We start from the raw sequence: 13,991 nt of genomic DNA on the forward strand, positions 1-13,991 counted from the left end.
ATGCTCATTCAAAACATCTTTGTTAAAATCACAAAAATAATAAAAATCAGGACGCATCCCTAAGAATGAAAGGCATGCTCTGCATACTCAAAATGATTAGAAACGAAAACATATTGCTCCATACAGTTATTTTACTCACTGGAATTAGGTCCATTAACATTAGATAGAATAACAAACAGCTTAAAAAGCAAAAGTGGAACATTTTCAGACAATTCCATGCTAGCAGGGTATTACTAAGGTGTCTAAAATAGAATGTCAAGATAAAGATGGCATATGCATTCAGAATGCAGACTTAGTGCAAACCTGACCATACTGATTCCCTCTCTGTGGAGTTTACCTGTTTAAGTAAAATGCCAGCATGATCTGGCTGAAGCACCTGACTTAATATTCATGAAGTTAGGACACTTAAAACAAAGGAGAGAAAGGAGTGTGACTAATTATATACAGTGCATTTGAAATAGGTAAAAGATAGAATCCTAGTCACTCAGCAATCATTACCTGGAAATTAAAGGGGACAGTAGCAATCCTATTATACATTATAAACAGCCCAGCTCCTGACTTAATGGTAGTTTGAGTAGCATAAACAAGGAGTTCTTGCCCCAATATTAAATAGGATGTGCATTGTACAAATCCAATAGTTCACAAAATTAACAAGGAAAATGAACTGGTGTGAAGTAACTTCATAACTAATAGGGAGCATCAGCAATGCTTCCCTGGAGCACAGCAAACACTTAAAAAGAGCTCAGGGAGAGCAGGTGCATATAAATGTGAATGGACATTATTGGAATTTATTAATACTCCTCTTAATTTAAATGTATTTCAATTTCTTGTTGGTTGCAAGTATTTTTTGAGAGGAAATTATTAACTCAAAATGCCAATAAGTGGTCAAGGGCTATGAGATGTGGTCCACCATTATTGAAAATTAGCTGTCATTTAAATCAGCCTAAAACTACCATAAACTTATGATATGACAGCTGTCAAAATTATCCCATATCACTTCTGTAGAACTAAATACACCAAACAGAATCTGGAAAACAATTTCTCTTCTACAAATATCAACAACCTGAATGATATATACATGTCCATTGACAAGCCAAAATGTAGAGTAATTTAACTTACAAACCAATAGACATCCGATGAAAGAGAACGTTTTCCTCACAGACACTGCCATGGACAAGCTGGCTGAAGCTGGCTTTGACCACACAAGAAGCTGGAAGTGTTTCCATAGAAGCAAGAATGTGACTTCTATTTTTACCAGACAGAGACCCATCCAAGTCTTCCAAAATGGCTGCATGAGGAGATGGAAATGCTACCAAGTTTGGAGAGTTCATAAACTTCAACTGGTTGGTCTTCACAGTAAATCCACCTATAAGTTGGAAGAAAGACTGTGACTCAAAGGCACAAAAGAATGTGATCACAAATGGCAACTGAAGTCCCTGAGTTATTTTCAGTATTTTTTAATTGCATATTTATACAGTTTAACAATTTGCTCACTTATTTGTCCAGGAAAAAATATATATCTTGAATTGACTATATGTCAGGCTCTGCGCTATGTGCTGGAGATAGAGTGAAAGAAGAATAGTAGGGGCCCTGTCCTCACGCAGCCTATATTCTCAGGCAGTGATTCCCAACCAGGGGTGGGTGGTTTGCCCTGTAGGAGACTTTTTGTACCATTTGCAAGCATTTATGGCTGTCACAACTGAGTGGACAGCAGTGCTATGGGCATCTGGTGGGAAGAGGCAAGGATGCTACCCAGCATTCTATAATGCACAGGAGAGCCCCCACAACAAACAATTACCCAGTCCCAAATGCCAAGGATGAGAAATGGTGGTCTACTGGGAGTGACACAGAACATTACTAATTACTAAATGCTAAGGTGCTGTGGGCTAGTCTTTCCATCTCTCTGTTCTAGTTCTTCTAAGGCAAATCTAACCCACTTCTTACGAGATCTATACTTTAAACGTTTGTCCTCAAAAGCCATATTCAATCAATCACATGGACAAATAGTAACACATTTTATAGGTATCAGCTCTCGGGCTACATGTCTAGCAGGGTTTCCCTCACACCTCCTTCATATAATTCACTGGTTCTGCTATTAGTCAGTTGCCCCGGAAGAAACAATGGCAGTGGTCTTCTAATACTCACTCACATGTCATTAAAATTAAAAACTCAAGACACATCTCTTAGCATATATGCTGCCATATTGCTATATTATGTATCTTATAAAAGACAAAAAAGGAAAAAGGCAAAATAAGATATAAACAAAGAGAGGCCCTAATGCTTTCATTCTCATCCCAGTAGAGTCTGTGCACTCAATTGTCATTCATTCAAGATGCTACAAATCCACTTCAGAAACTTCTGTGTGTGTCTCTGCTAATCACTCAGGGGTGTCCAACTCTTTTTGACCCCATGGACTGTAGCCCACCAGGCTCCTCTGTCCTCTGTCATCTCAAGGAAAGAATACTGGGTGGGGTAGCCATTCCCTTCTCCAGGGAAATCTTCCCAACCCCAGGATCAAACCCAGGTCTCCTCCATTGTAGGCAGATTCTTTACCATCTGAGCCAACAGGGAAGCAACTTGTTTATCTAACACCACAAGTAGTTCTATAATTCAGCTATATTGGATTTCTTTGCAACTTCCCAGTCATAACTTGCTCCTTGAATTTGTTTTTTGCATATGCTATTCCTACTATGTAAAAACTTTTCTCTGCCTCTTTCTTCTTACAAACTTCTCTTCACCTCTATAAATCCTGCTCGAGGCACTCTATGATGAAGTCCCACCTGACCCCCTTCCTTGCTATTCCCCTCATTGACCTTGCTCAATCCTCAAGTATTGGATTCATCATACTATTACATTCATTGGCTCAGACATTTATTTCTGTGCCTAGATGGAAAGCTCCTGGAAGACAAGAACTATGTGCTTTTCATCTCTGTACCACTCAATTCCTTAAACAGAATCTGGACTAAATAGTTTTTAAACAAATGAAAGAGATGGCTTGGCCAAGGACATCCAGGGAGAAGAGATTAGAGCTCATAAGGAGTAGCTTGCTCCTTTTCAATGTCTTATGAATGATATGAGACAGTGAAGCTATTAACTAACTGAGGAATTAATATTTTAAGTGATTGTCTTAAGGCATTTTTTATTCCTATTATTATTTCTACAATCTTAAACTCAGATGCCAACCAAATAAAAACAATTTTTGGCTCTGTCTATAGAGGGGGGATAAAAAGCAAAGCGGAGACTTACTGATTATTCATTTAATTAAAAAAACAAACAATTATCTAAATTGGCAATTCAAACCACAAGAGCATATTTACTTGAACCACTTGGTTTGCCTGTTTACAATGATCAAATCAACTAGATTGCTCTCTAGTTCTTTCGCCTTAGCCCATGAGTTCTCCAAGGTATTTCTCACCACCTCTGAGATGTGATTAACAAGTGAACAAGAATTCTTATGGTCTTTCTGTGCGTACAAAAAGCCTTGGGCTATTGAAAACATAAGGTTCCTGAACTCTAGTTCTTTCAGGAAAGCTTGCATGTGTATTAGTTCATATCTATATGTATATCCATCCAACTCCATCCATTGATTTAATCAGTGAACCTACTGGGCACCCAGCTACTGGTTACTAATGATAAAACTCTAAGCAAAAGAGATGTGATCAGATATAGAGAATAAACTAGTGGCTACCAGTGGGGAAAGAGACATGAGTAGGGCACAATAAGGGAGTGACTCAAGACGTACAAACTACTATGTATGAAGTAAATTAGCTATAAGGATATATTATACAGCACAGGGAATATGGTCAATATTTTTAAGAACTTTAAATGGAGTGTAATCCATAAAAATATTGAATCACTATATTGTACAGAAACTAATACAATATTGTAAATCAACTATACTTCAATATGAGAGAGAGCTGTGGCCCCTGCATTTGTGAAGCTCAGAATCCAGCAGAGACATGGAACTATCATAATAGAGTATGACAGGCACTAGGTAGGTAAAGGCCGGGGAGCTGCAAGAACCATATTGGGAGCACCTGGCCTGCTCTAGAATTTCTTTTAGGAGATTTGAGCAGCAGTTTCTACTGATGAAATCTTCTGTTGTTGTTCAGTTACTAAGTCATGTCCAACTCTGCGACCCCATGTACTGCAGCACACCAGGCTTCCCTGTCATTTACTATCTCCCAGAGTTTGCTCAAATTCATGTCCATTGATTCAGTGATGCTATTTAACCATCTCATCCTCTGCAGCCCCCTTCTCCTCTTGCCTTCAGTCTTTCCCAGCATCAGGGTCTTTTTCAATGAATCAGCTCTTCACATCAGGTGGCCAAAATATTGGAGCTTCAGCATTAGTCCTTCCTGTGAATATTTAGGGTTGATTTCCTTTAGGATTGACTAGTTTGATCTCCCTGCTGTCCAAAGGACTCTCAAGAGTTTTCTCCAGCACCACAAATTGAAAGCATCAATTCTTCAGTGCTCAGCCTTCTTTATGATACAACTCTCATATCTGCACATGACTATTGGAAAAACCATAGTTTTGACTATACACACTTTTGTCAGCAAAGTGATGTTGATATTTCTGCTTTTTAATATGCTGTCTAGGTTTGTCATAGCTTTCCTTCCAAGGAGCAAGCGTCTTTTAATTTCATGACTATAGTCACCATCCACAGTGATTTTGGAGTCCAAGAAAATAAAATCTGTCACTGCTTCCATTTTTTTCCCCATCTTTTGCCATGAAGTAATGGGACCAGATGCCATGATTTTGGTTTTTTGAATGTTGAATTTTAAACCAGTTTTTTTCACTCTCCTCTTTCACCCTGATCAAGATCTTTAGTTCCTCTTAATTAAATCTCATAAGTAAAAGAAATAATGAATCCCAATGGCTTTGTGACTATTTATCACATTTATGTGCGTACTGGACTTATTTACTAGTTTTATGATTTGTCTTATCTACTCAAACAACTTACCCTGTCCTTGGGAGCAGCCTGAACAGGTCCTGATGGCCACACAGTGAGTGAGATCAAAATTCACAAAGGTCGTGTTAGAAACTCTCAGTTCCCACCTTCTGGGAGATTTGATCCCAGCTGACATACACAGTTTTCCCTGTTATTTGGAAGGGGGATAAGGAAAGAAAAGTAAGAGAACTGGCCAAATGAAATACAACTTTAATACGTGAATAAAAGCAATTAAGTGAGTAAAAAGACAAGCTACAGACTAAGAGAAAATATTTGCAAAGCACATACATATGACAAAGGATCACAATGAAATATCCTACACACCTATTAGAGGGTTAAATAAAAATTAGTGACAATACCAAATGCTGATGAAGAAAAAAAATAATTGAAATTTTAATTTCAACTCCCACTGCTGGTGGGAGTACAAAATGGTACAAACACTGTAGAAAATTGTTTGGTATTTTTTAACAAAGTTAACATAATTTTTATTATTGACCTAGGGGCTTCCCAGGTGATGCTAATGGTAAAGATCCTGCCTGCCAATGCAGGAGCCATAAGAGGCACAGGCTTTATCCCTGGGTCAGGAAGATCCCCTGGAGGAAGGCATGACAACCCACTCCAGTACTCTTGCCTGGAGAATTTCATGGACTAAAGAGCCTGGCAGACTACAGTCCATGGGGTCTCAAAGAGTCAGACACGACTGAAGCACGCATGCACACATCACTGACCTAACAACTCAACTCCTAAGCATTTACCTCAGAAAAATGAAAACTTAGGTTCATACAAAAGCCTTAAACAGATGGTTAAGATAATTTTATTTGTAGTCAATCACCAAATCTGGAAACAGTTCAAATGTCCTTCAACTAATGAATAAACTGTGATACATCCATATAGTGGAATACTGTCTCCCACAGTAACAAGGAATAAAATACTGTTTCTTGCAACAAGTTAGATAAATACCAAAGGTATCTGCAAGTGAAAGAAGCCAGGCTCAAAAGGTTACATACTATGTTATCCCATTCATATGATTGTTGAAAAGAAAAAACTACTGTGACAGGGAACAGATTAGTGAACTCCAAGGGGATATGAAAAGAAGATGTAGCTACAGAGATGGAGCCAAAGGAAGGGTTTTTTCAGGCTGATGCAACTGTTCTATATCTTAGTGGTAGTTACATAAATATACTCATATGGTAAAAATTTACAGTACTGTACATCAAAAAGTCCACTTTACTGTATGTCAATATAAAAAAATAAATGTTAAAAAGTATAAAAAAATAACAAAAACTGCTTCCAGGATTTTCTGTAAAACCTCTTCAACAAACTCCATCTAATCACGCTGTTAGTGCTTCACTGTTCCACTGCCCAAAATAGATGTATGTTTGAGGATCACCAGAAACTGTCAAGAGTCTCCACCTAGAAGACAGTGATAAGAACAAACAAACAAAAGAAAAGAAACCCAGTGGAGACAATGCCAGTATAGAAATCAGAAGGAAAACTTAATAACATCAGAGAAATAAGAGTATCATGTTCATGAAAGAAGAAGCCTAAAAAGGAATTTTTCATTAAAAAAATAATGGAAGAATAGAATTAATAAATTAAATAGAAAAAAAATCTAAGAAAGTAGGATAAAAAGGCAATGGGAAATCAGAGAGAAACTAAGGAGTTTAGAAAAGTAATTCAGGAAAGCTACTATCAAAATAATAAGAGTTTAAATAAAACAGAAAATATAGAGGAGATAATTATCAAAGAAATAAGTAAAGAAAATTTCCCAGAAGGAAAGGATATGACTTTCCAAACTGAAAAGTCCTGCCCACTGCCTAGCAGAGTGGTTAGAAGAAAAAGCCATAGCAAAATTACATCATATTAAAATTATAAACACCAGGGACAAGGACGAGATCCCAAAAATCTCCAAAGAGGAAAAACTAATAGGTTACATATAAAAGAATTAGAGTATCTATAAACTGGGGTTTTTGTCCTTTTTGTAAAGTCACTCAGCTATATACATTTGTGTTGTTTCGCCACTAAGTCATGTCTGACCGTTTTGCGATCCCATGGACTGTAGCCCACCAGGCTCCTCTGTCTATGGGATTTACCCAGCAAAAATATCAGAGTAGGTTTTCATTTCTTTGTCCAGGGGATCTTTCTGACCCAGGAATCAAAGTCTCCTGCATTGCAGGCAGATTCTTTACCACTGAGCCACTGGGGAAGTCCTCCAGTTACATACACATCCCTTTTAAAATTACTTTCCATTATGGTTTATCACAGGATATTGAATACAGTTCCCTGTGCTATACAGTAAGACCTTGTTGTTTGTCCATCCTAAATATGGTTTCCATGAAGTATCTAAAAACTCTTTAACTTCAGGACTAGAAGATAGAAGACAATTAAGCATTAACTCCAAAGCATCAAGGCAAAGTGAACTCCAACCTAGTGGTCTATAGTAACAACCTTCCAAGAATGGGGTCTCTATTTTTAGGTCAAAATCTTTACCTTTCATAGACCATCAGTTTAAAAAGTTACCATAGGCTAAAACAATGAGAGTTAAACCAGAAAAGAGGAAGATGGGGGAATTAGGAACAAGAACACTACAGAGGCATGAAGAAATTCTACATTATGTTGGTCAAGAGAAATTCCAAGACCTAGCTCTGAAACACTTTTTGCAAACTGGTGGTAGAAGTTAAACACTTGGGATTGTGTGGGGTTTGGCATCACCCACTAAAGCTAAAGGACCAGCCTCTGAGCCAGCAGTTTTAAAATCTGGCACATACTCAACAGATATGCATGCTTGTGAACACCAAGATATATATAGAAGATTGTTCATAAAATCTTTCTCTGTAATAACCCTAAACTGGAAACAGGCAAATGCCCAGCAATAGCAACATGGCTTTAAAAACTATGATACAGTCCATAAAAGGGAAGAACTGATACTTTCAAATTGTGGTGCTGGAGAAGACTATTGAGAGTCTCTTGGACTTCAAGGAGATCAAACCAGTTAATCCTAAATGAAATCAATCCTGAATATTCATTGGAAGGACCGATGTTGAAGCTGAAGCTCCAATACTTTGGCCACCTGATGGGATGAGATGACTTATTGGAAAAGACCCTGATTCTGGGAAAGATTGAAGGCAGGAGGAGAAGGGGATGACAGATAATAAGATGGTTGGATGGCATCACTGACTCAATGGACATGAGTTTGAGCAAACTCTGGGAGATGGTAAAGGACAGGGAAGCCTGGTGTGCTGCAGTCCATGGGGTTGCAAACAGTTGGACATGACTTATTGACTGAACAACAACAATGACATAAAAACTGGAAGAATAAATTATTGAGATATATAAAAACATGAGTGAATCTCACAGACACAATAATATGCCAAAGAAGTCAGGCACATTAGAGTTGCATGATGTATGAGTCTATTTACATAAAGTTCAAAAACAGATTTGGAATTAACCTATACTTGAGAAGTCTGAATAATGGTTCTCCTTTGGCTGGAGGGTAGGGTTGGGGTTAACTGGGAGCAGACATTAAGGGGTTTTAGAGGAACTGATGATGTTCTATTTCTAGATCTGGGTGGTATGCACATGATTTTGCTTTACAAAAATTTAAAGAGCTCTTCACTGTGATCTGTGCACTTTTCCCCATAAATGCCATATTTCCATGAAACATCTGTTTTAAAAAGTATAACAAATACTAGAGAAAAGTAATGTACAAGACGAGAGGGTGAAAAAGTTAAAGAAGTTTAAGGTCCTTGCATGGCTCAGGTGAAGTTTAACAGTGCCAATGTAATTAAAACTTTGTGAGGATGAGCAGGCATGTCACAAATTTAAGTCCAAGAACCTATATGATTTTAACAGTGAATAACTTTCAAATGAGTGAATATTAAAAAAAGATATTATTCAATGCAGGACAAATCAAGTTTGAAAACTAGGGAAAAAATATAGATAATGAATTTCAAACTGAAAGCACAAGATAAAATGGTAGAAATAAATGCAAATATATGGAAGACATCAGCATGTGAATGGTAATTGAAACCACTAGAGAAAATGAGATTTCTCCCAGGGAGAGCAAGTATATGTAGGAGACCTAGGATGGAATTTAGAGAAACAAAAAGATGAAAGTTCTAAATTGAGGAAGACAAATCCACAAGTGAAAATGAAAAGTAACCCTGAGAGAAATAGGAGAATGAAGCAACCTCAACAGCATTTTCCTGAATAAGATATTTTTTTAAAATAGTAGTATCATTTGCTTGAATGAATTACAATAACAACAAAAAGGCAACCATCCTACAGATAATTCCAAAAGTGGGGTGACCATAATTTACATCCAAATCAGGACATCTTGGAGAGTGTGGAAGGGGTGCTAATTAAAAGCAAGGCTAGTAAGCAGAATAAACAAACCACAATGACCAGATTTGGATGTATAATGATGGTTTGTGCATCTCTTTTTCTTGCATAATAAAGCCATTCTCGCTGAAAATTATTCTACTCATCTCAATACCAGGTAATGTTGGGTATGAGAGTACCAACATAAACAAATATGTCTAATGGGAAAAAATCCTTTCTAATAAAAAAATTCTTCCAGAAACTAGCATTTGTTTTAGAACATGACTCACTGATCATTGTGTGTCACCAATTACATGCAGGGGAAAGGTCTAAGAATGATTAAGCCAAAGTCTCTGAAATTTTTAATTCCTAAAGAAATGGCAGATTTGAAAGAAAGAGGCTAAAGTCAGATTTCTACAACCAAAGAGAGGTTGGCATCCTTTAAAAAAAAAAAACAACTAATACAGTTTTATACAGCAATAAAGTGGTTCCCAAATAAATCTGAGCAACAGTGTGCTAAATAAAGATTCATAGATTTTTTGTTTGTTTGTTTTTAACCGTAGAACTTTGAAAAGACTTTAATGGGTTAATATGCAATGTGAATTTCAGAGGATGGGAGGGATGGTAAACAGCATGTGTATGTGTGTGTACACTCAGTCACTCAGACTTGTCTGACTCTTTGGGACCTTGCAGACTGTAGCCTGCCAGGCTCCTCTGCGCACGGAATTTTCCAGGCAAGAATACTGGAGAGGGTTGCCATTTCCTACTCCAGGGGATCTTCCCAATCCTGGGATCGAAACTGTGTCTCCTGTGTCTCCTGCATTGACAGGCAGACTTTTTACCACTGTGCATAGCATATCCTATATGTAATTAACCTAAGAATCTTCCTTTTCTCAGACCCTCTCTTGGAATTAGCCTTCCATGGAAAACACTTCAGAGAATACTGGAGTAAGCACTAATAAATATGTTTTGCCAAGGCCATTTCCCCATATGTAATTAAATAAGTATTGGACCAGGTGTGATATTCACGTGGTCCAAGCTCCACAATACTGGGCATGATCCTGGGTTCTCATATGGGTTCTCAAAGCCTCCATTTCTGTACCTGTAAATTCAGGAGTTCTAACTAGATCAACTCTTAGGTAACATTTACCTCTAATATTACATGACTTTATTTATGTTTTATTGGGATATAGTTGCTTTACAATATTGTGTTAGTTTCTGCTGTACAATGAATTGAATCACTTCTTTGTATACATATACTCCTCCCTCTTGGATCTCCTTTCCCCCACCCCATCCCACCCTTCTAAGTCACCACAGAACACTGAACTGCGCTCCCTGCATATACAGCAGCTTCCCACTAGCTATCTACTTTACACAGGATAGTGTATATATGGCAACCCCAATCTCCCAACCCATCCCACTCCCTATTTACCACTGTGCCCACATATCTGCTCTCTATATCTGCATCCTTTTTCCTGTCCTGCAAATAGGTTCATCTGTACCACTCTTCTACAGTCCACATTTGTGCTTCAATTTATAACATTTTTCTCTTTCTGACTTATTTCACCCTCTATGACAATCTCTAGGTCCATCCATGTCTCTACAAATGGCCCAGTTTCATTTTTAATAGCTGAGTAATATTCCATTGTATATATCTGATACTGTCATACATATACACAATAAAATTGCATGGCTTTAAGATTCAGATGCCTCACTAAGATCTAGATCATGCCTAGAAAAAACTGTTTAACATTTTCCATCCAAGGACTTTGGTCCTGTGCTTACTTGTTAGGAGACTGAGAAGTTCTCAGCTGTATTGCTTTGCTGGTGAATTACACCCCAGGGTTGAGATTATATTTTGGTATGATAAGCACCCTTTTGTCATAATCTGAATCTTAATTTATGTCACTCTTCCAGTAATTATGATGTCTATTTAGCATCAATTAAGATGTTGTGACATTAATTTGCCAGGACACTTAGTTCTTCAGCTTGATGGGCATTTTGTTTTTAGCATCTTCTCTGAGGTTGTTTCTGAGAAATTTATGGGCCCTAGGTCAACCCGTATCACAGAATTTAAATCTGGGTCTCATCCTCTCTTAAAAACTAAGGAAGTTGAAAAGAAGAATCATCTCTCAAGGTGGTAATCTTTTCAGAGAAAAGGAAAAACTGGCAGGTATTTCCCTCCTAAAAATGAGAGTTTAGAAGAGAAAGAAGGAAGGAAGCTGGAGAATTAAACATAGGAAAATGTAGCTTAATAAGAAAGTGATTTTTTAACTCAATATTGGTATCTGTAGTTATGAATCATCAAAGGAAGCACCAAAGTAAAAACATCATTTAAATGTCAGTTGGTCAAAGCATTAAAGGAATGAGCTAAAGAGAACACTCTTCCCTTGGTCCCCAGAAGTACTCTAGGTCCCTTCCATCTATGATTATTCTGAACTGTGACACTAACATGCATGTAACTCCTTCAAGAAAAAGAACGTAGGGACTCATTATAGGACTGAAACCAATGGCAGCCACAGACTTCCCTTGAGAGCTAGTACTTCTTACCCAAGAAGTCCTCAGCTCAGCTACATTCTTGTCCCCTGGCCATGCAGTTGTGGGGAAATCATCCATAGTCTGATGTTTATCATGTAGACACACACACTGAGGTAAGTACTAGGGAATCACTTAAGAAAGCCTAGCAAACAACACAAATTTATATCACCATTTTTTTTTATGGGAGGGGGCCCTATATAGAGTAAGAACCCTATGAACAAAATGTTGATGTTGAAACTTGGCAAACCACAGTCAATAAAGACGATACAGACTCACACTATTTCATAAACCTTGTGAGGTTAGAGTAAATGAACCTAAAATTATTAGACTTCTTAATTGGTGTGGCTAAAAACCCTAAATCACAACCAGATAAGAGTTCTGTGAGCCACTCAGGGCTTTTGTGATTTATATGAACACAACACACTGAAATCTTATGTGTGCTTGAATTTTATGATAAATATCACCACTCTTACAAATCAAAGAATTCTCTAACTTTGACCAACCAAACACAAGATTTGCTAAAGAATTCTATTAAAATTACATATCCTGTATCATCAAAGGACCCAGCACATATGATTCTGTTTTGATGAACAACTTAAAAGAATCACATGAAGGCACTTACTGTGTGGGCAAAATGACCAAGTAGTAAGCTGTCAGTAATTGATGTATTTGCATCACTTTCCAAGATATCAATTCCAAAATCTCTGCATGCATAAACCTGGAAGTTTTTCAGGTGAAGATTGCTACTTCTAAAAATCTATAAAAGCAACAATATATGTTATGTCAAAGGTCTGAGGCTCGACTTTTCTTGCAGATTTCCTGTAGCTTCTTTAATTATTAAGTATAAATGAGTATGCTATATCGTATTTAAGCAGCTTTTGTCCATCAATATCTGTGCAGGCATCCCAAAGTTGCCGAGAGGTCAGCGCTAACTGGCCCCCTTTGGTAACATCCCCTCTGCACTTTTCATTTCTCTTCCTAACAACTGATGCATTATAAATTCTTCACGTATCTAAAATAAGCTTGCAACTGTCAAATGACACAAAATTAATGGAGAAAAACAGAACATCCAGGAACTCCAGTACTTATATTTACCTCAGTGTTGTTAACCAAGATTGTCAAAAACTTGCAAATATGAAATAAGTAATTCAGCATGACTACAGACTCAAAATACATTCTATGTGTATACTGATGACAGCTTAGGTTAGTGGTTCCAAACAAGGATCAAGGATTAACCAAATACGCTTGATAGAGTTGAAAGAATCACACTAGCTTGGGGAACAGAGGCCTAAGTTTTTACCTGGCACTGATATTAGCTAATTATGTGATCTTCAGCGAGACTTTTTGCTTCTCCCAGCTCTCAGTTCAACCATTTTGAAAATCAGGGTGGAGGTCAGGACTGCCAGTTAAACTTACACAGTGACTCCTTTGTTTATTAAATAGGGCCATGTTTACATTTGTGTCTTCAAGGGGGAGTTTCCTATTAATTAAGGCCAAGGTAACCTTGATTTACCATAGTTTAGTGCTTTTACTTGTCAATCAGTCTCCGTGCTTGAATTTTCAGGAACTGAATAGCTTTCATTTCCCACTCTGTGTGCACTCTACATTATCTTTTATAGAATGATAGACCTTTGAAGACACAGAGGTTTATGTAAAAAAATATAGCTATGACCTGAACTATATTGGACAAAAGTTTTTACTTCATTACAGGCATCAGATCCTCTGGAAGACACAAATTACTTCTCTGCATAAGAGGGATTTTTCCCACTACATTCATTGTGCTAATGAGAAACAAAGTACTTTATCGAATTTAATGAAAACAAAATATTTAGTACAATCGGGATTCTTCCTGTTAGCTACTCCAATTTTGTATTTTGAAACTTTCCCCCATCTATGATAATTTTCGTTATGTTGGATATGTGAAATAAATACCTAACTTTCTTACTGTAACTTAATTATATGTTTTATTCTATTTTCTGAATGTCCTGTAGATGTATCCCTTCATCTTGGTATCTTAGGCTCCATACTTCTCCATGGCAGAGACCAAATGTATGTAATTTTCTCTGTGTAACACCAAATAGAGACCCTGGATAATTTTTACATGGCCCTGGTAATAGTGAGCATACAAAGCTTTCTTATAAGAAGTCACTGAAATAAAGAAAAGTAAATGAGTAATTGG

The 13,991-nt window shown here is 37.3% G+C and overlaps 1 protein-coding gene across 11 annotated transcripts in view; it reads right to left on the reverse strand.

Annotated features, from left to right (window-relative positions):
• PKHD1 (PKHD1 ciliary IPT domain containing fibrocystin/polyductin) overlaps window positions 1-13,991 on the reverse strand; it is a 432,300-nt gene that overhangs the window by 222,801 nt on the left and 195,508 nt on the right. For all 11 annotated transcript variants that reach the window (XR_010660007.1, XM_065912087.1, XM_065912089.1 and 8 more), the window contains 3 exons: window positions 12,435-12,569; window positions 4,967-5,102; window positions 1,120-1,366 (listed from right to left, as the gene is read on the reverse strand). Coding sequence is in view for 10 of the 11 variants with exons in the window: in XM_065912087.1 (XP_065768159.1) it covers window positions 1,120-1,366; window positions 4,967-5,102; window positions 12,435-12,569 (518 nt within the window). In the remaining variant the exon portion in view is untranslated. The remainder of the gene's footprint in view (window positions 1-1,119; window positions 1,367-4,966; window positions 5,103-12,434; window positions 12,570-13,991) is intronic.

Source organism: Muntiacus reevesi, chromosome 20, assembly GCF_963930625.1.
Source record: "Muntiacus reevesi chromosome 20, mMunRee1.1, whole genome shotgun sequence".
NCBI classification, from domain to species: Eukaryota; Metazoa; Chordata; class Mammalia; order Artiodactyla; family Cervidae; genus Muntiacus; species Muntiacus reevesi.